At 39.8% G+C, this 22,774-nt stretch overlaps 1 protein-coding gene across 1 annotated transcript; it reads right to left on the reverse strand.

Moving 5' to 3' along the window:
- Positions 1 to 4,638: 4,638 nt before the first annotated feature.
- LOC127527411 (zinc finger and SCAN domain-containing protein 2-like) lies at positions 4,639 to 22,675 on the reverse strand. The gene is made up of 5 exons (XM_051926054.1): positions 22,594 to 22,675; positions 20,647 to 20,716; positions 13,930 to 14,390; positions 5,819 to 6,184; positions 4,639 to 4,793 (listed from the first exon to the last, which is right to left on the reverse strand). The coding sequence occupies exons 1-5, from the start codon at positions 22,673 to 22,675 to the stop codon at positions 4,639 to 4,641; spliced, it is 1,134 nt and encodes a 377-aa protein (XP_051782014.1).
- Positions 22,676 to 22,774: the final 99 nt, after the last annotated feature.

Genomic DNA, 22,774 nt, shown 5'->3' on the forward strand with positions numbered 1-22,774 from the left:
TTAATAATTCAAGTGGGTCCGCATTAATTAATTTATTTTCGTTGCCTGTGGCAGTAATAAAAGTCCGCAGTCGAAGTCGTTCCAGTTTGAAGTCCTGCTCGTCAATTTTGGCAGATGCGTACATTCATTTAAAGAAAGGGGATTCCCCAGTTTCGTCACAGAATAAGTAATGAAAAATTCTGTGCTCATTTCAATTAGTCCGAATCGTAGGAGCAACAAAAATCTGAAATGAAATGGTTCAAATTTTTAGAAGATATTATTATTATTATTTGTTAAATTCTGCCGCCCCCTAAAAGTGCCACCCGGGGCGGGCCGCCCCCACTACGCTACACCACTGGTCAGTGATGGTTTGGGGTGCCATGTCATCTGCTGGTGTTGGTCCATTGTGTTTTCTGAGGTCCAAGGTCAACGCAGCCGTCTACCAGGAAGTTTTAGAGCACTTCATGCTTCCTGCTGCTGACGAACTTTATGGAGATGCAGATTTCATTTTCCAACAGGACCTGGCACCTGCACACAGTGCCAAAGCTACCAGTACCTGGTTTAAGGACCATGGTATCCCTGTTCTTGATTGGCCAGCAAACTTGCCTGACCTTAACCCCATAGAAAATCTATGGGGTATTGTGAAGAGGAAGATGCAATACGCCAGACCCAACAATTCAGAAGAGCTGAAGGCCACTATCAGAGCAACATGGCCTCTCATAACGCATTGCTGCAGTAAACCGGGCCAAAGGAGCCCCAACTAAATATTGAGTGCTGTACATGCTCATACTTTTCATGTTCATAGCTTTCAGTTGGCCAATATTTCTAAAAATCCTTTTTTTGCATTGGTCTTAGTTGATATTCTAATTTTCCGAGGTACTGAATTTGGGACTTTCATTAGTTGTCAGTTATAATCATCAACATTAAAAGAAATAAACATTTGAAATACATCAGTCTGTGTGTAATGAATGAATCTAATATACAAGGTTCACTTTTTGAATGGAATTACTGAAATAAATCAACTTTGTCATGATATTCTAATTTTATGACCAGCACCTGTATATTTTTGTTAGAACCAATAAGTTATTCCCTTGTTAAAGTTACATGAATAAAGAACTAGAAAGTGATAAGGTTATATTTTTGAGAACTTTAATTGCAATTCTTATAATTTACCATTAACTCAGAATATTTAAATTATTAACGTTATTTTTGTTACGCTTGTAATTTCATGTGAATTTCCCCTTGGGATTAATAAAGTATCTATCTATCTATCTATCTATCTATCTATCTATCTATCTATCTATCTATCTATCTATCTATCTATCTATCTATCTATCTATCTATCTATCTATCTATCATTACCTCTGTAAAGCGCTTCTCAATAGTGCCTGTAGTAACAATGGTGCCATCTAATGACCAATTTCAGTATTGTCATTTTCTGATTAATATTTTTGTAAGATTTTGCAACGTTATCTATTTTCCTTTCTGTATAATTTGAGAACTAAGACTCGTTCTACTGTAACTTTTTATTGTATACCACACGGATGTATATGTACGTCTATATCTGCAAATTAAAGTTTGGATCTGAAATCTACTTTCCAAGTGTTTTAATTGGCACCCTGCTGCGAATGCCAACTATTCCTGCACAACCAGAAGTCCTTTAGTTGTTTCTCTCCTGTGTGTTTCTTTAATATCGGAAGTTGAATTTTGAACGCCATCACCTCTTGTTTTTATGGCTGGGACAAAAGGCGACTCATTCACCAAGGTTCGTTTTGTGCCAACCACTTGTAAGGGGCGTATTTGCTGACCAACTTTTATCTTCGATATCATCAATATGGCCAGCATTGCTTCACATTGGTTTGACGACATCCTCGCTGTTTAAATCACCACAGTTGCTGTTCCTTTTGCTTCTCTCCCGTGCGCTTAATGTTTTATATACATAGAAATGAAAGACATACATTGTGCAAATAAATATAATGGAATAATCCCTCAATTTCGCATATACATGCAAATAATTTATAAAAGTTATCTGATCTAGATTACCGTATTTGTTCTGACACACAGACACTTGTTGGCTACATAGTAAGTTGCGGATGTTTTGTTTATTTATTTTATTTATATTGTAGGGATCCGATTTTTTTCCTTTAAAATGCAATGAGTTCAAGTAAAAAGTCTCAAATAAATAAAATACCCAAGTAAAGCTACAGATAACCTACCGAAAATTCTACTTACGCACAGTAACGAAGTTGTTTTATTTCTATTCTTCCCACCTCTGATCCATTGCCTCATCATTAACAAATGCTTTACCTTTATTCTGTGCACATTTTTCTTCAAGTTTCTTCTTTTTACGTTTTTCAGCACCAGAGGGATAAGCCGTTTTTCATGCCATCTTGGGTGTCAATGTGACTTTCGCTCCTGTTATTTTCCTCCTGACTCTCAGTGAGTCTTCCCATCATACCCGGCGGTAGACGTCACTCATTGCACGACACGACTGTCTAGTGATAATCATTGATTTTGAATTAATTACACCACAAACACAAGCCAAAGCTTTCCTGCTACTGTAGTTTAGTTTTGTTTAAATCAAATGTTTAATTTTTAAGCATATAAGTGCTTCATTAAACACATGATGGGGATTAGCTGGTGTTATATCTATGGGCAATTTGTACTAATAAAAAGGAAGAAGACGGAGACAGGTTCAAAGTAGTAAACTTTAACAGGTCCTGTTACTAAGATCGTTTCAGAGTACACGTTACACAGCCTTATTATTATTATTATTTTTATTATCTACTTCCTAATAGCTCCCCAATACCCACAATTCCTTATTACTACGGAATCCCCAGAAGTCCAGACTTACAATACACTACAGCTGGCTACAAACAGACAGGTAATGTTCAGACTCCCCGAATATACTGAGGCTGAACTTGCAGCCTGGGGGGCCTTAGTGGCTTCGATGGCCCTCTGCTTCTGTAGAGACTGTATACTGTACACAATTTTTTATGATTTTCATCATTTGTAATGTTTCTAAATTATGTGTTTGCATGAGGACAACTGATTAAAAATTCAATTGCAATTAATCTCTCAGTTCGAATTTGTAATTGAAAGTCACTAAGTATTTATTGCAATTTCTCATATTTCTTCAAGCAAATTAATATTTTTCTTTAAAGCAGAAATAACTCAGGGATTACTTAATAATACAAAACAGTTTTAATAATCAGTTACCTATGTATATTAAATTATTTTGGTTTCTTTATTGAACAGTTTTGTGTAACAGAAACAAATGAACAAACAGTACAACAATAATTAGTGAATGGCTCAAAGTAGGATTAATTCATTCATTAATACTTCTGAGCGACACAACAATGCAAATTAGTTGGAACTTTGATTGGTTGTGTCAATAATTCTGTCTTTAAAATGATATGAAGATGAATAATGAAACATTATTGCGTTTCTGCCTATTTATTTAGCCAGTTGCTTAAGCAGACTTCAGTTTATTTCCACCAGTTGTTTAAGTGATGATATCCAAGATCCAAACACAAATGTTCACAAGTGACCAGTGCTGGGAAACGTTACTTAAATTAAATTCCTTCCATTGCTCATTTCTTACAAAATCCTAATCTCCTCCAGTTCAGCGCGTTTCTTTTCCTCACTTGTCCCGATGAGGAGTCGGAGTAAAGCTGTATGCACACTACATGTGTTGCTGCCATGATGTGATTTAAGTGATCGGTTACTTAACTGCATTTCTCACTTTGCTATCTGCTCTTTGCTTGGAGCTCATGATGGACAACACGTTACCTCTCTAAGGACAGTATCTGACATCCCAGTCTGAAAGGTGAGATGGAATCCTCGTCTCTCAGCAGCCTCGGCCGAGCACTTCAAGCTTAGTGCACTGAGCCCGTTGTCTGAAAGGCCGTAGCGGCGCCCACAGATGGGTGGTCTGCAGTGTGTCAGTTGGGGTTTGGCTGAATGACGTGGAGATATCAGCTCAGATGTTCTCTTCTACATTGATGCCCAGTGCACTAGAGATGAGGTTAGGCTAATCCGCACACACTGCCTTGGCTTCTGACTCGACAGACCATGTAAAAGAGGGGTTTCACGGACCTCTGGAAAATGTGCTAATTCACAGGGTTTGGCCAACAGAAAGCCAAGTGCAGGAGTCACAGACAGATGACTGGAGATGACAGACAGGTGACTGTAATTTATTCAATGCAACAAATAATATACAACAATAAAGTAAGCACACTGTAGGTAAACCAAGACAGCGGAATGCAGAGTCTCTCAGGAACAGGAAACCCCTTCTAGTCAAAAAGCGTGACTTTACTAAACTATATGACAATAATAATAATATTTACTGACACTGACTTACAACGTTTGAGACACAATTGCTGGCATTTCTTTTGTCTTTTCACTATTAGTACAGACAGCTGAAGTGACCTCCTCACGGTGACACACTCAGTGCCTATCAGTCATAACATATCAAGTCCTTTTGAAATTCATTCTAAAACACGTCGTTGACAGGCGACCATTGCTACTACCTTATAAAAGCTCTCTGAAAGAACATTTTTCTGGGTGGAAAAAGAAATTCCATCTTTAGTTTAACATAACAACAGTTCAGTAATTAACAATTTAACACCAAAATAAAATGCAGGTATTTCAGAACATTTATATTTTTTGGGGTGGTACGCCATGACAAAGGGCTGATAGCCCCCGGTGTAGATCTTCTCCAACTAAGCCCACTTCTGCAGGTGGCACCCAGTCTGAATTCTGTTCTGGCCCAGAAGATTCTGATTTGTGAGACTCGTCGTCCACATCCAGTACTGCAAAATGGCAAAACGTGTAGCAAAGTATATTCTGTCTTTTTAATTTTTTGTATCTTTTAGTTGTGAATTTTCCCAAAAGCAATTGTTTGTGTAAACGTCGAGTCATATTTTGGAGTACGGATGCTAATTAATGTTACTGTCCACAGGCTGCATGCACCCCCAGAAGCGTGGTGGGTGCTGTAGGGGTAAGTCGTATTGTCAGCTCTCCCCAAGCCCTAATTTCTAATTTTATTCTATTTATTTAACATGTATATTATTTGGTAATTCTCAAGTGTTAAATAAGTTATGTGCCCCCCCTCCACTAAGTTCTCATATACTGTTTTTGTATGTTTTATTATCAAAGCAAACAAACAAAACAAAATAAAATTTAAGAAAAGCATTTCTTCTTTTAGTGTTCTGCCACAGTGTTAAAACATAATTCAGCATGGTGCACAGCATGAGCATGTGTATATTGTGGATTTAAATTTGTATTTTACATTTTATTTTATTGATTTTGTATTAATACTTTGTGTTTATAATTATTAATAATTGATTTGATTTTATTATTTAATAAGCATTGGTGAGAAGCTGTTTGTATGACACTCTTGTTTTTTTTGTTTTTGTCAAAGTATGTTATTTTATTTTTTGTTATATTAAAATAGCAAAATATATAATATTATAAAACTGAACTATGATTTATTATGTGAGGTTACAGTATGTATATTGTAAAGAGTTCTGTTCTAAAGAAATGTGTATAATATATTGTAAATAGTTCAATATGTAATACGTATGTTATGAAAGCAGAGCTGGGCGCACGGTGGAGGCTGTAGGGCTTTGGTGAGAAGCTCTCTGTATGACGCCCTGTTCTTTATTTTGTTTCTGGAAAAGGAAAAAGGAAATAAACATCTGATTCTCCTCTGTGTGTCTCTGAAGATGGCCTTTATGTGAAAACAGTTTACCACATTCATTACAGAAATACGGCTTCTCTCCGGTATGAACTCTAGTGTGTCTCTGAAGACTGCCTATTTTTGAAAACTGTTTACCACACTCAGTACAGGAATATAGCTTCTCTCCTGTGTGAACTCCATTGTGGCTCTGAAGATTGACTTTATGTGAAAACTTTTTACCACATTCAGTACAGCAATATGGCTTCTCTCCGGTGTGAACTCTAGTGTGTATCTGAAGATTGCTCATCTTTGAAAACTGTTTACCACACTCATTACAGCAATATGGCTTCCTTCTGGTGTGAACTCTAGTGTGGCTCTTAAGATGGCTCATTTGTGAAAACTGTTTACCACACTCAGTACAGCAATATGTCTTCCCTCCGGTGTGAACTCTCGTGTGTTTCTGAAGAGCGCTCCTGTTAGAGAATTCTCTGCCACATTCCACACTGCGGTGATCTTTCTTTCCTGTGTAAAATTTAACACATAAAGGAAAAAAAATATTCTCTTATTTTCAATTCACTGTCTTATTATCAACATTAACTCACATTAAATACACGACGGCTGAAATTAGGAACAACCTTTCATCAGCATAAGCAATTATAAAACTTTTTTGTACTTGGAAAACACACTTAATTTGTTCATTTTACATTCTCTATTACAACTTCTCACCAGGGCCACATGTACTGTATAAAACTTCCTTATGCTCAGCAACATATGTGAAAGCTGTTTCTTATGCAAAGTTAGGATTTATAAAACTAGAACTTGGCATTTAAATTGGCTCAAAGTTCCCTCAAGTTTTGAGCATTTGCAAGTCACATGCAGACTTTATTTGTGTTGGCATTTTATCAACTCCAGGTGGCAAAACGAAGAACTGAACAGAAAATCTCATTTCATTACACATTTCACATTCTGACGTTTGACAGGCTACACAAGAAGTGAGTTTTGATGTATCACAATGACATTTTGGCTCATCATGATGACTGAATTCTAAGCTGATTTAGACTCCTTACTGTCATCCTTTGAACTGTGTGCTGAACTGAAGCCTTCATTACAGAGACCATCACACAGAAATCATACAATCCCAGTTCTCTTACAGGTCTTAGCTGTGTGTTATTCGGCGATGGCTGCTTTTCGGTGTGAACTGCCTGACTGGTGAGGAATCTCTCAGTCACCCTGAGCCACGTAATGCCATCTGTATGAGATGGTCTACTTAAGATGCTTCAGAGATACACGTGATATCGTTACCATCAGGGTATGCAAGTCGTGATCAAAATGAAATCTGCAGCAACGTCTTCTGTCATCAGCAGTGGTGGCCTTACTTGGCCTACAAGTCCCTTTATGATTTCTGAGCTCACCAGTACGTTCTTTCTTGTTATTGATATTCCAGACAGTTGAACTGGGTAATCTTAAGGTTTTCCGATGTCTCTAATAATTTCATTATTATTTTCCGGCTTCATAATGGCTTCTTTGACTTTCATTGGCACAGCTTATTCTGGATACTGTCTTCCCCAGAATGATAGAGGACAGCCCCCTTGGCTTGCAACAGTTTGGAGCATGGAAGCTCAACCTTGCTGGGGCCCATTGCCACCGCCAGGAGGTGCCTGGATGATTACTGGGCCCTGTTTAGCAGCACTTCCGCTACATCAGGAGGTGCTGCAGGAGGAAAGTCATTGGATGCCTGGGGCCTCATGTGTAAATGGTGTGTATGCACAAAAATGTTGCATACTCCCGTTACCACGCTCACATCATGGTGTATAAAAACTAAACTTGGTGTAAAGCCACGCACATTTTCACGCCAGCTACATCCTTGGCATACGCAAGTTCCCCGCTTGATTTTGCAAACTGGTGGCACCCAGCATCAAAGCAGTGCTTTTGTTCCAGTTTGGTTCCCCTTTCTTTTTTAGATCCACATCCCTGATGCAGCTTCATCAAATACACTGAAATGAACCACATATTGTTAATTCATTTAAGGCATCTGATTGTAATTAACCTGTAACAATATAATGGTCCACGGAATAGCCAAACTATTCCAAATACCATAGTAGCTTTAGCGTTGTTACTCTCAAGTATTCATCCCATTTTATCTGAGTGTGGAATCACAGCTCTACAGCAGCTGCCTCAGCCATGCTGTCTATTTGAACTGCTCTCATACGGCAAACGTTTCAGAGCCTTTCCTGTACGGACATTGCAGTTCAAAAACAGTTTCATCCCAAGAGCTCTAAACACACTCAATCAGATTAAGTGCTCCTTGTAGAACTGTTTGTACTTATAAGTACAATCACCTCACTGTAAACTTGCGATACAGTTATAATATTGGACAACCTGAGCCACTGTATAAAGCGCATATTTACATATGATGACGATATCATTTTTAAGATGAAATGCAGCAGAATATGTATATTATATTATATAGCTATGAAGAGGATGAAGAATGGAAAAGCCATTGGTCCAGATGACATGCCTGTGGAAGCATGGAGGTGTTTAGGAGAGATGGCAGTGGAATTTTTAACCAGATTGTTTAATGGAATCTTGGAAAGTGAGAGGATGCCTGAGGAGTGGAGAAGAAGTGTACTGGTGCCGATATTTAAGAATATGGGGGATGTGCAGGACTGTAGTAACTACAGGGGGATAAAATTGATGAGCTACAGCATGAAGTTATGGAAAAGAGTAGTGGAAGCTCAGTTAAGAAGTGAGGTGATGATTAGTGAGCAGCAGTGTGGGTTCATGCCAAGAAAGAGCACCACAGAAGCAGTGTTTGCTCTGAGGATGTTAATGGAGAAGTATAGAGAAGGCCAGAAGGAGTTGCATTGCATCTTTTTGGACCTGGAGAAAGCATATGACAGGGTTCCTCGAGAGGAGCTGTGGTGTTGTATGAGGAAGTCAGGAGTGGAAGAGAAGTACGTAAGAGTTGTACAGGATATGTACAATGGAAGTGTGACTGTGGTGAGGTCTGCGGTAGGAGTGACAGATGCATTCAAGGTGGAGGTAGGATTACATTAGGGATTCTTATTTCCAATGGTGATGGACAGGTTGACAGACGAGATTAAACAGGAGTCCCCGTGGACTATAATGTTTGCGGATGACATTGTGATATTTAGCGATAGTAGGGAGTGGGTTGAGGAGACCCTTGAGAGGTGGAGATATGCTGTAGAGAGGAGAGGAATGAAGGTCAGTAGGAACAAGACAGAATACATGTGTGTAATTGAGAGGGAGGTCAGTGGAATGGTGAGGATGCAGGGAGTAGAGTTGGCGAAGGTGGAGGAGTTTAAATACTTGGGATCAACAGTACAGAGTAATGAGGATTGTGGAAGAGAAGTGAAGAAGAGAGTGCAGGCAGGGTGGATTATAACTATACAAGGGGGCTCCACCCCCTGCTTGCTTCACTCGCCTACCCCCGACGTTGGGTATTCTGAAATGCATTAGTCGAGCTCGCTCGTTTTGGAGCCATGCCGCTTTGCGTGCGGCATTTCAGACGCACGTTGTAGGCGCCTGCGTTCATTGATTTTATCCAGGCAGGCTCGTGTTTGTATATCCGTTAGTCGAGCTCGTTCGTTTTGAACCCGTGCCTGCTTTGTTTCAGACGCGCGTTGTAGACGCATGCGTCCATTGATCTTATCCATTTTTTTTCTTTGGAATTGTTTCAATTTCATTATTTGCACTTTTACTTTAAAGCTTCATAAAAAACAATTTGTTTTGGAGACACATTGTGACAATGCCCGTAAGTGAATATTGTTTCTGTTTGTCTAATAAATAATCTGACCGTTTGTAATGTTTGTCCCAGTGATTTATCGATTGTCATAGCAAATGCTATTCTCACAGTAAACTGTAAACATTTTAATATGAATGGCATGTCACGATCTCCTTTGGTGTGTAATGTTATTTGCGGAATATACACATTACATTTCTTTTTTGCCTGTTAAAATTTGCATCACTTCTCCGTGATCATCAATATACCCCTGACCGAATTGTGTATTCTTTGAAAGGTCATTCAAACTTGTTGTTGCTTTAACTGTTCCGGGACCACAGATTCTCATAGCGCATGGTCCATTATTGTGTAAATCCACGATTTGTGCATTGAATGATGCAAATGTGAAAAGACTTTGTTGTTTACTCTTTGCCTTTTATTTCTGACCTCGATTTGTCCTGCTATTTTTTCAATTACTCCTGGCTCTGATGGTTAATTACCTTTTGTTTGCAGTAATGCAATCTTTTCTATCTTTTCTTTGATACTGTAGCGACTGACATGATAAAATGTCACAAAAGTTTTACTTGAACAATCGCCGACTTCCTAACCCCAAACACAACTTTCTAGCACCCTCTCCAACGCCCCCCCTTACCGCATCAATCAACACCCCGCTATCAGTCTTCCGTGCTGAACTCCGCCCTCCCTCAATCGGACCTAACAGTCACTTAAAACCAAAAAGCCCTCAACCTGGCTGGGATGCCACAATACTTTTGGATTTTACTGCTTTCATATTCTGTACCTTTCTCTGCATGTGTATCGCGCCATCGTTTGTTGGAGCCTTTCGAATTCCACAGCTTTCATAATATCTTATCCGCCTTTTTTTCTCTGCAATGCCTTTGGGTCTCTATTCTCCATATTGTCCTCATACGCTTTATATGTGCTGAGAGCACATGATCTGTGTGTACTACATGACTGAGTGTTTTTTGATGGGTGAGCTCTTATATGATGAGCTCGTTTGTTTTGGAGCCGAGCCCGCTTTGCTCGCGGCATTTCTGATGCGCATTGTAGGCGCCTGCGTTAATTGATTTTATCCAGGAGGGCTCGTGTCTGTATATCCGTCAGTCGAGCTCGTTCGTTTTGAACCCGTGCCTGCTTTGCATCAGCAGTTTCAGACGTGCGTTGTAGGCGCCTGCGTTCATTGATGTTATCCAGGTGGGCTCGTGTTTGTATCGTTGAGCTGTATTGTGTTTGAATTTGGTGTAAAGCGTTCAGCGGTTTGTACAATCCCAAGCAGCACATTATTCCTAACTTCACTCCGCAGTAGTGCCACTCACAATATGGCGGTGACGCCTGCGCCTTCTGTAGTAGTGCCACACACAATATGGCAGTGACATACAATCTTTGTGGACCTGTGGGGCCGCCATAGCCTCTTCCATTTGAATCTGGGCTGCAGCGCAGAATCCTCTTTTCTGTGTGGCTGTGTCGTTTGTCGTTAGCTATGGGCGCGTTGTTGCTTCATTTCTCATTCACGTCAGTTGAGCTCTTTCGTTTTTGGGCTGTGACTCCTTTGTTCGCGGTGGATACGACATCGCTTGCGGTTTATGAGACGGGCACTGTACGCGTCTGCGCGGTACGTCTCATGGTCCCATCACCGTGTACCTGCGTCCATGCTATCCGGTTTACCATTCTCAGTTAGTAATATGGATAATATATTTATAAAACAGTGGCCCAAACACCGTCCCTTGTAGGACACTATTCTTACAACCACCCAGTTCTAATTGGGTTCCTTGCACCATAACCCTCTGCCTCCTGTGTTTAGCCAATTCTGAGCCCATCTGCACACCACACCCTGAACTTTCACTTCACTTATCAGACACTTTCTGAATGTCCAGATAAATAATATCATATGCTCCACTTTGATCATATCCTTTGGCTGGTCCCTCATAGATTTCCAGCATGTTAGTAAAACACAGCCTCCCTCATCTGAATCCATGCTGACTGTTTAGTAAAACTCCTGTTCTCGCCATGTGTCGCTCAATCTTTTCTTTAATAATTCCTTTCATTCATTTTCCTGTGATGCACGTTAAGCTTACTGACCTGTTGAAACTTCAATTTTCCCAATCAACCTTTTTATATAATGGGATTACATCTTCCAGTTCATAGAAATTGTCCCAGTGTGCAGCGACTACCTAAAAATATTCATCAAAGTTTTATATATATATTTACTAACCTCCGTAAGCATTTGAGGATAAATAGCATCGTTCCTGGAGATTTGTTTCATTTTAACCAATTTATTCTCAGCAGCACTTCTCTCTCGACAATTTCCAAATCCCTCAGTACCTCCTTAGTAGTCCCTGTTACAACTGAGAGGTTATCCACTTTTTCAGACATGAAATCTTCAGAAACTGGAAAGTTTAGAGTATTTTATATTTCATTATCTGTGTATTGTAATTCCCCTTTATTGTTCATGAGGCACTGCACTTCCTCCTTGACTGTTCTTTTACTCCGAAAATAATGAAAGAATGTCTTTGGCTGCAATATTACTCTTTTACTGTCTTTTAGAGACCTCATAACTTTCCTAATGGTTACTCTCAAATGCACTACTGTCAGCTTTGGGGTTATTCATCTTAAATAACTTATTCAGATGTTCTTTTTATCCTTTGTAGTTTCTTTTTTTACCTTTTTATTTACCCACTCCAGAGATTTTCTTAATTACTTTGAATCCATCCTGCATCATATGTAAAATGTTTAACTTCTTTCTGCTAAGGAATCACAGTTACTCTTGCCTGTTTATTGCTATCACACTGACTTGCCGGCTACCACAAAAGCTTTCTCCAGCGTCTGCCCCACAATCCCAAAGGCTGGAGTAAGACTGGAGTAACACCTGCTGTTGTGTGAATCACAAAAACAAAAAGAAAACCCAGTTGTGAAAAGAAAAAACATTAAAAACTATTAAAACTGCTTCACTGCTCCTTAATAGCTACCAAAAAAAATAAAGTGTTTAGGAGCAAAAGTCAAATTTAATGCACACTCACACAGAAGGAGCACAGACTAGCACAGAACACACAGCCCTTTTCACTTTATGATATAAGAAGGATGTCAGCATGTCAGTCTAAGCTGTTTCTCCAATCCAGAGCTTCAATGTGTAATCCAAAGGTTTGACGTTTCATCCAGATACTTCTGAAAGGATGTCACAAGAACCTTAGAAGAACTGAAGAGATGTGTAAAGCTGGCAAATGCGATAAAAAGAACTTTGGAAGACCTGGGTGTCCGTCAATGCATAGAAAGCCATACTGTCTACAAAAATGGAGGAAACTCACTACTGGAAAGGGCAGCAAAGAAAGATCACAGCATGAAAGTAGGGGTGCATAGGAACCCAGACAGGCAGAGCCAAGGGCCTGCAGAAATCTCGGGGACTTGAGAAAGTCTCTGTCCATGTGTCCAAGTGGAGAATGTTGTTTACAGAAGGACAACACCAAGGAAATTAATGCAATCTAGCAAACCCATCACTGCACATCTTAAAACTTGTAAAAGATCATCTTGATGTTCCAGAACAGACAATATTCTGAGAATGAATTAGACAAAAGTTGAAGTCTTTGGTCAAAACATGCAACACCATGTTTGGAGGTTACACAAAAGTGCACATTGATACTAAAGACTCAAGGTGAAGGGAGCATCATGGTTTGGCCTGCTTGCTCTTCATGGCCTGGAGCACTTGACACAATCAATGGTCACTGAATTGAAAATATTATCAAAAAATCTGACAGAAAAATATCAGGATAGTAGAAGCTTAACAAAAGTTGAGTAATGACACAGGACAATGAGCCCAAACACAGGAAGAAATCGAAAACAGAAAGGGTTAAACATACGGTAACTGGTGTTCTGGAATGGCCAATAAGAGACACGCGATGCTGTGGCCTGACCTAAAGAGAAATGATCAGAAAAGAGCTCTCAGGGATGAAGGAACTATAAAGGTGTGGATGAAGGAATGGGTTAAAATTCATTGCTGATCAGTAGCTACAAATAGTTTTGTGGAGGTCATTACTGTTAAGGAAGGGTTAACCAGTCTGTAAAGATAGGAGGGTCATGGAGTGGACTTTGAATGTTTAAATGATGTGTTCAGGACTGACAAGAAGCCGTCCAGTTGTTTGTGTGTTATTACAGTAGTTTAGGACAACTGTGGTTGTCTGTAATCAGAGCTTAGTTGAAGATCGGACCACACTGTTAAGAGGAATTAATATGGATACCTAGGAAATTCCAGAAGGATCATTACTTTTGTCTTGGTCTTGGACATTTGTACAGTATAGCACTCTTTATCGAGGACATGCTGAGTCACTATAATGGAAGAAAAACAAATTGCTAAACCTTACATTACAATAGATGAAATCTCACACTACATTCAAACACACAATAAAATAGAGTATTTTCTCTCCATTTCTAAGTTTCTCATAAAAATCACAAGACCCAACCTTTTAAGCTCATAAACCCCAACTCCAAATCTTACACATTTTTATTTTACACTTACTTTTTCCAGACTTCTTTGTAGCTGGCCGCTTATTTTTCTGAGTCCTAACAGATGTAGTTTCCTCAGCCCTGTTTGGTTCAGACTCTAAGGATTCAGACTCCACATTGGTAGAAGGCTCTGGAGATGAACAGTGTCTGCTTTGAGAAGTGTCTAACCTGGTCACCACTCCATCTTGACACCCATCATGAAGGTTGTCTTCTTTTGCACTGTCCAGATTTGTATGGTTGTGCGTCTCAATACTGACAGACGTCTCTTCAGGTTCTTCTTTATTGTTCATTGACTGCAGTTCGCTGTTCTCTTCCTTGATGCTCAGACTTTCCTGTTTAAGGCAGATGGACTCACACTCACAGTCCTCATCCTTAATATTTACAGTTTTCTCCATGATATTTGTATCCACATCACAGCTCTCCTGTTTCACATCCATTGAGATGTTCCAGTAAACAGCAGCTTTTTCTTTATCTCTGTAGAAAGAACAGGAATCAACTTCATTTAAACTTCATCACTTATGTCTAAAGACACGTGAATGTCATTTTAGAACCCGCTCTATGTTATGGTTTATGTAAAGTTAGTATGGCTAATATCTTTAATTAATGTGTGTGACATATTTTTGTCTTGTGCCGCCCTGAAGGGGGCGCATGTGAGCCCAACAGGCGCTCGTTGTTGCTGTTCTTCTACGCAGAGGCTCTGAGCGCCAACAAGTCAGCGATATCAGAAAGTCAAATGCACTGCAGCGGTCCGTTAATTTTTATTTTGAGCTTCGACTGACTGCCAAAATGGAAGATTAAGACTTTTAAAACTAAAAGAAAATAAAGAGGACTTTTACAAGAAAGTGACAGAGATTTTTGTGGAGAAGGTTAGGCGCATGGACTTCATTTACAAATAAAGGTAAGACCGTAAACGGTTTTCAATATTATAAAAAAAAAAAATGACATCAGACTATGAAAAAAAAATCCAATATTTAAAAACTAAATGTAAACCTTAAATAAAATATTCTTTTGTTTTTCTTGTTATCCTTTAAGTTGAACAGTCTGTAGTAAAATTGATTAAAGCATCAGAATTAAAAGCTTTAAAAAAACTAAATATTTCAACTAAGGTCAAAATTAATTTTTTTTTGTACATCTCTCTATACTTTCTTTTGTATTGAATGAGTATGAATTGTGGAACTCAAAAGGCAAATTTAGAACACATGGAGGGAGCGGAGCAAATGCACTCTCTCTGCTCTCTCGCCGCTCTAAATGTAACGTTCCTTCTCAGCCAAATATGTTCCTTACCTACTGTATGTGTGTGTAAAGAATGCTGATGAGATATGAAACATAACCAGTAGTCAATGTGCACTGCGCACTACTCTTTTAGGTTCATACATTTATAAATCTCACTCTGAAGGAGTCAGTGCCTCACCAGCCATGAACCTCACCGCACGTCACTGCACTGTTGATGGCACTGGTTGTGTTTTGAAGACATTTGTGATGAGTTCCACAGCACACACTTTGACTCGCGTTGGATTTTGGAAATCAACAATAAGTATCAGCTACAGACCTGAAAATCACTGATTACTACAAACATTTAATGAGGAGTGTCCTGCACACATACTGTACTGTTGTGATGACCACGTCAGCTCTGTAAACTCTAAGGTGTGGCGTCTCTCAGCCTCTCTGACTTGATCGACATGAGGTAGAAGAGAAGCTGCACTGTTACAATACGCCTGCTGCCTTAAGACAAATACAGTATGCTCATCAATTTACGTAGACAAGAATCCACACCAAGAAATGTGGTATCAGGTAGGAATCTTTTATAATGTCTCTTGAATGTATTTATTAGCTTATAGACAATTACAGATTATTTTAACTATTTTTTTTAATTTATTGATTTTATTGAAATCACACAACATTCCATACAAACAGATCAATTTTTACAAAATAGGATCGAAAACAAATCAACTCCCACCCCTGAGAAAGAGAGCATGGCCAGCAGTTAAACTTATATTAAAGGTAGTAAAAATAAGGAAATAAATGAATTAATAAGTGAATACAGATAAATGGAGAAGAAAAAGAAAAGGGGAGAGAATCTGCTTCCTCAGTGCTTTAAAAGCTTATTCTAAAGTGTTATCGATGAGATCCTTCCAGGTTTGGAAAAAATACTGCACAGATGCTCGAAGTGAGAATTACATTTTTTCCAATTCCAAATAGTATATAACATCAGTTACCCACAACAACAAAAGAAAAATCTATTTTTGTTTAAACTGTGCTCCATACACTAGTCCTGCCTCTGGGAAACGCAAGATTCAAACTCATGTTGGAACACCGCGCAGATGGAGGAGGGCCACTGCTTTTACTTTTTCAGCAAAACAATATAGGCGGCCTGGTTTACTAATTGGACTTCTGACTGCGGAGATTCCAGTGACGTCACGGCGCTAGAGCGCATAGACATAGAATTACTAGACGCCGCATGACCGGCAGCATCGTACGTCAACGTCGCCGCCATATTGCGAGTGGCACTGCTGTGGAGTGAAGTAATGGATAAGATGCCTCACACATGTGCTGCTTGGGATTGTACAAACCGCTGTACGCCCCAAACCAGATCCCGGGGGATTACATTTCATAGGTAAGGCTGAACAATTGTTTTGGTTATATTTGGTTACATTAGAAAATCCCGTTTTACAATCTTAACTTTAGCTACGCCAGGCTAAGCTAGGAAAGCTATGCATTTATGTGCTCAAATGAGCCTCCAAACAACATTTTGGCTAAATGTATTTAGTCACTAACTATGTACATTGTTGTTAGCTGTTAACATTTCTCAAACTTTGAAGGTTTCCCAAAGAAATCCACCTCAGGAAGCAGTGAGAGGTAACCCTTAGACAGGATTTGGAGAAAGCTGTTCTGTGATGTGTGCCGTGCTAGTTTGGTAGCAGATGCTGTACCAGCATCATATGATCAAAGCCTACCAGTCACTCACATTAAAAAACAGAGAAGGTCTGATGATTCCTTCTGAGGGTACAGTCAAGGTGGTCAAAGTAGATGAGTGTGTTATCTGACAGTCGACATTAGGGCAAGCTGTCAGTGTATCTTTGATCAATCCGTTTGTTTGGGCTGAGACTGGTTCAGATGATGTGTTTTTTCTCAAGGAGCACATCGAGGAAACACAGTTTGAAATTGACAACCATCATTTTCTGCTCATGTCTTTAGTTGTGTCTGTCTTCTACAAACTAAGGCTGCACCATATTGTCAGACTGAATGGTCACAAATTACAGGATCTGAGTGAGCGAGAGGGAGTGTAAGTCTGGAGGAGATCAGTGAGGTAGGAGGGAGCTTTAAATGTTCAGAGCGGGATTTAATTTTGTATTCTGTAGTGAACAGGGAGCCAGTGAAGATGAGAGAGAATCAGTGTAATATGTTCAGTGGATTTAGAAGAGCAGGTTATTATCCTGGCAGCAGAATTTTGAAGAAGCTGTAAGCGATGGATACGTTTTTGTGGGATGCCAGATAGAATAGCATTCCAGTAATCTATACGTGAGGTGACTTGGACATTAATCAATACTTCAGTACTGTGTTGCATAAGCACAGGACGAAGTCTAGAAATGTTACAGAGATGGAAGAAGGCAGTCTGAGAAATGTTATATGGGAGGAATTATTTAATAATAATAATAATAATAATAATAATAATAATTATTATTATTATTATTATTTAATAATTGACATTATTAGTGTATAAATGGATATAAATGGATATAAATAATTGCATTTAAACGATTCACCAAAATCTGTTGTATGTAAACGATACTGTTTTAAACGTTGCTGTTTTTTCATCAGAAAACCCGGTTTCCACGTCTGCCTGTATTAGTTTAAATGGCACTTTTGCCACTCGCAATATGGCGGATGTACTGACGTATCGTGTCAACTGGGCAACACGTTGAATGTGCCATCTACCTATATATATGTCTATGCTAGAGTGCCTCAAAATCACGTGACAGGAACATTGAAACAAGTCTCGCAGCTGCGTTTCAAAAGCCCAAAACTTGATCATTTGTTTGCCCCACTTCGATGTGGGAACAGATGAGAAAGAAGGAAGAACGCAGAGCAAGAAGTTATCCTAATACAACAGCAACATATACTGTAAGCTAAAAAAGAACCAAAGTCTTGTTAGTTCGTTATGTATGAGTCCAGCCACTCCACTGTGTAAAATTGAATTTATGTTTCGTTGTCTTTGCTGTATATCCATGTTATTTCTGTTGCCGAAAAATGACAAACTGAAGAAGTGTGGATTAACAGCCAACGACGACCGCCAGTTTTTAAGTGACATTTTAACGATATCAGGTGGGTTACACTATAACGTTAATGTAACTAGAAGTTCACAATTTCTTTATGATTATCGATATATTATTATTATGAGCAACATGTTGTGACTTTCAGCTCGTACTTTTTAAAGCTTGTATTAGATGGAAGTGGATCAGTGGCTTCAGAATGGAGGTGGGGTGTCGTTGTGGTGTCGCTGTTGGGAAGTGGAGTGTGCACCGTGAGAAGAGCCGATACGAAGTACTAAAGTGCATCCTGATGAACTTGGATTATGTATCGAGGTTTAAGATTTAAAACAGAGCTGAGGCTATTACAGAAATAATGTAGTTTTAAGGTATGGATTGAATGTTTTATTGAGTTCATTTCAATATTTCATGCATTGCAATGGGGTGCAGTTGAAAATACAGCAAAAACTGTTTTAAAATATTACTGATGAGGTAACAAGCTTCCAGTGTTTCAGTGACAGTTTGACAAAAATGAATTACATCTATACATTCTAAAAGTTACTGTGCATTTCAAACTAAGAGTTTCTGTTTAATTTTGCACATTGTTGACATCATAACAATAATCCCTCAAATGTTCACACATTAATAACCTTGTTTTCTATGTGTTTTCAGGGTGCTGTATTCTGGCTGAATGGCTTAGTACTGTAATTTCTGTTCTGATATTTTGAGCTCCAGATCACAATTCTTTACATATTATAGACTGGAGCAGAGTCATTTCTCAAGAGTCGGCCCACTGCAGTGCTGTATGATCATTGCATGTGCACATTTCAGACACTAAATGCTTTGAAAACTCATTGGTCAGGACATCATGAACACAGCAGTTACACACACAATGCGTGTGCAGTCACTTAACTTAACAGATCATTGAACAAATAAAGAAGACTGAGAGACATCAACCTGTGATGCAGGCCACGTTGGCCCTGAGATGACAGACCACCATCCTGTCCAGACCACCAGTGAAAGAGACCCTGGACCTCTGGCCTGCTCTGCACATTGAGTCTGAGGTGAAGTGGTTTATCTGTTGTTTCCATGATGCTCTTTTGTTTATATGTCCCATTCTGTGTAAATAATATTTATCTTGTACTCATATACAGTATACTGCTCTCATATTACTGTTTATCTGGGTGGATGCAGAATTCCAGTGAGTCACAAACCAGAACCTGCATGACACACTCCATGAAGAACCTGATCATCACATCACACACTTGATGACCTTGTTTAGGCAGAAGGCATCTAAAACTGGAAAGCTTTCTGAATCTTAGGCTGGCATCTTGAAAGTCCATGACACACAGGTACTACACTATCTATTTCAAAGTGACAGCAGTGACATCTGAGCTTTGGAATTAGCAAACTTGTATGTCTGTCCTTAGTTACTGTTTGGAAGGCTGTTCAATTGGAGTGAAGAGCTAAATCACTGGCTGCTTGTCTCTTTACTGTACGTCACTACATTTGTATTTCCTGGCCCATAGAATACTTTGGATATTTCAGGGTTACAGCATTGATCACACCTTGATTTGCTGCTTCTAAGGGTGGAATAGTTCAATTATCTCACAGTTTGGATCACAACACAGGGCTTGTCGGTTTGGTTTAGTCACCATAGTTTGGATGCAGTTTGAAAGAAACACCAAAACTCCCTAATTCTTATTGAGTTCAGTTTACGTTGTTATACTTTCAACTTAGACAATCTTAGCTGTTGTTCACTTTATGCACTTAATTTATACAATAAACTGCAATTCTAACTACAATTCTGTTCTCCTTATGAATTACATGATAGACACACAAAACATTCTAATGTTCTCCATGCACTTCATGTGTTTCTGCGACAGGACTTGTCTGGATTCTTGAAAACAAGGAAGATTGGTTATAAACTTGTATCACACCTGCTAGACATTAAATGTCCTGTTTGTGACTGTGTATTCTTTCAAGTTATTGATTGTGAGAGGGTTGCATTTTCATTTCTGTCAGGATATCGATGAGGCAGAGCTTATCAATGCACCTCTGGTCCTTATGACAGCCATCAGTGACAACACCAACAGTCCAATTCACTACCAGTCTGAAAATGAAGTTGTTATTACCCTTCTTAAATCTGTCGACGCCTTTGTGGTTATGTTCAGACTCACACACACACACACACACACACACACACTACATCTTAGTTATCTCAAAGGGCTGACAAACACTTCTGGATTCTTTCAAAAGATTCTGCTGGGTTTGGAAGATGGCAAACTGTCACCCAGACTGTAGACTGTCTAGAATGATCTGGCACATGTTATTTACTCAATAAAGTAGGTCTGAAAACTTATCATTTTAAGTTATTTAACTTTATTATAATTTTGTGGTGACGTATTGCTTCATTTTTGAGTTTTACTAACTTATTCGGGTTTACAGGGTACTTAAAAGGTGACACAACGGGATTTACTCACCTCAGATTCCTGCTGACCACCGCAGTTCGTCCAGTGCAGGGTGGGTTACCAAGTCCAACCAGAGTCTCACCTGAGTAAAGAGAAAGAACACACGGCTATGTCGACATGTATAGCACAGAATAACACTTCACAGGGCACAATGGTGGAGCAACAAGTAGAAGGAGCAGACAGGAAGAATGGCGCAGAGGTGACGGCTTGGGACTAAAAACCGTGAGGCTGTGGGTGCAAATGTATCTGCTGACACCGTGGGACACTCTGTGGCCTTGAGCCTTTGCTTCAATTGGGTTAAGAAAACGAAACAAAACCAATTATATCCCAAGTGTCTTAAGCTGCCTTTGAATTTAAACACAGAATTAAGCGAGAAGTCAAGCAAAATGACACCATCTCACTACATTCATAATGGCTAACAGGGTACAACACCCTAGTCCCAAGGAATTAAAAATGTTAAAGTTGTCAGACAAGTAGAGAAACATAAATGTAGATCGATAAACGAACCAAAACATCGGCATAAAAAAAATAAAAAGCTTAAACAAAGTTAGACATCATACCCTTGGTTTATTGCTGCTGTTACTATTGTATTAGGGTTTACTTTGCTTATCCAGGGCTACTTTCTAACACCATTCCCTGGGTCTGCTATCTTAATACTTCAGGAATGTTGAAGATTATATTTTATGCTTTAGACTGTATTGGCAATCGATATCTCTGTTTTAACAGTTTCTCCACACACACCAGCAGCAGCACACAAGGCCACTTGATCCGTGTTGTTCCCTTGTTCTTGGTCAGTTTTGACAGCTTCTCTCACAGAAAGAGACCCACAGTGGAAAGAGTTTGTCATCAAATTCTCAGCGCTCTGTGCAGAATAGTCTGTATGAACAATAATTACATCTAAGCCTTTGGCCAGACACCGAAAAGTCCAGTATTTTTTTGAAACGTCACCTTTGCTATTTTTTAGTAACTGTCTTTTGTCTGATTTTACACAGACCCCAGAAGATCAGCCCTAGGTTACAGGTATGTATGTGTGAAAATTTCTAGTATCAGCCACCAGGTTGTACCATACCTCACAGCTGAAGTGTGAACCAGCACCCCCCCTTAGCTTCATGCGAGCGGCGCATTTTTTGGAAAGAGGTGAAAAATGACCTCCGTTTTCATGGCTTGGCAGAGTGTTTAAAAGCTTTAAAGTGCCTTTTCTATCACCAGACGGACCGCAAAGAATTCATCAGACAACATGGGGGCAGGGTTATTCAAGCATAAGTGGACCCCCAGCAGGGGTGGGACCTAGTAGCTATAGACACTGGCCAGCATGCGGCCGCTCAGAAGACAGGCCCTGGCCAACTCGCGGGCGTGTGCAGGGACTCACCCAGCGGCGGGTGGCTGCTCGAAACGGGCTGCGAGCGCGCAGGGGCTTGTGAGTCTGCCGCAGCAATGTGTACAGCGAGAGAGAAAGAGAGGAGGCACACAGACATGCTCACAGGGGTTGTCAGCTCAAAGCTGACTGGGGCTGAGACATGCCATTTGGTCTTTCTGTGAGATGGGAAGCTTGAATCACCACTAAGGCTGTTTTTACTGCAGAGTCTGTCCGTAAAATGGAAAGCTGCTTGACTTAGATAGAAAAAGCGGTTTACAGATGATAAAGCAAAGGTTAGATAGATATTTTAATCTCGTGTTAATATTAAAATCATAGATAGAGCCGAAGAATATGAGCAGCTTTTCTATACAGCACTTTCAGAAGGGCTTTCACAAGGGAGAACACATCATCCGGAGAAGGGTCTGGGAGGTGTGGGGGGCCAGCCCACAAACAAGTGCTGCCTGACCGGGGGCCAAGGCAGGCCCCTTCATGTGCGGACATGTTGCGTACGGACCCTCGACGTGTCTGGGCATGTCCTTGGGAGAGGGGGCTGGGGGTGAAGGAGGGGGCAGACATCCATCAGGTCTGCTCTTGACACTTACCTCGGCCAATCAGGTGGATGGGAGGGAGTCTGGGCGGGGACAGGTTGTCATTCACCAATCCACCGCCAGGAGGCAGGGTCATCCTTCACATCCACCAATCAGGTGGAGGGGTGGGGCCAGCATGCACATCCATCAATCAGAGTTAAGGGCGGGGCTTAAGTTCATCAATCAAATTTGATTG

Source organism: Erpetoichthys calabaricus, chromosome 4, assembly GCF_900747795.2.
Source record: "Erpetoichthys calabaricus chromosome 4, fErpCal1.3, whole genome shotgun sequence".
Classification (NCBI taxonomy): Eukaryota; Metazoa; Chordata; class Cladistia; order Polypteriformes; family Polypteridae; genus Erpetoichthys; species Erpetoichthys calabaricus.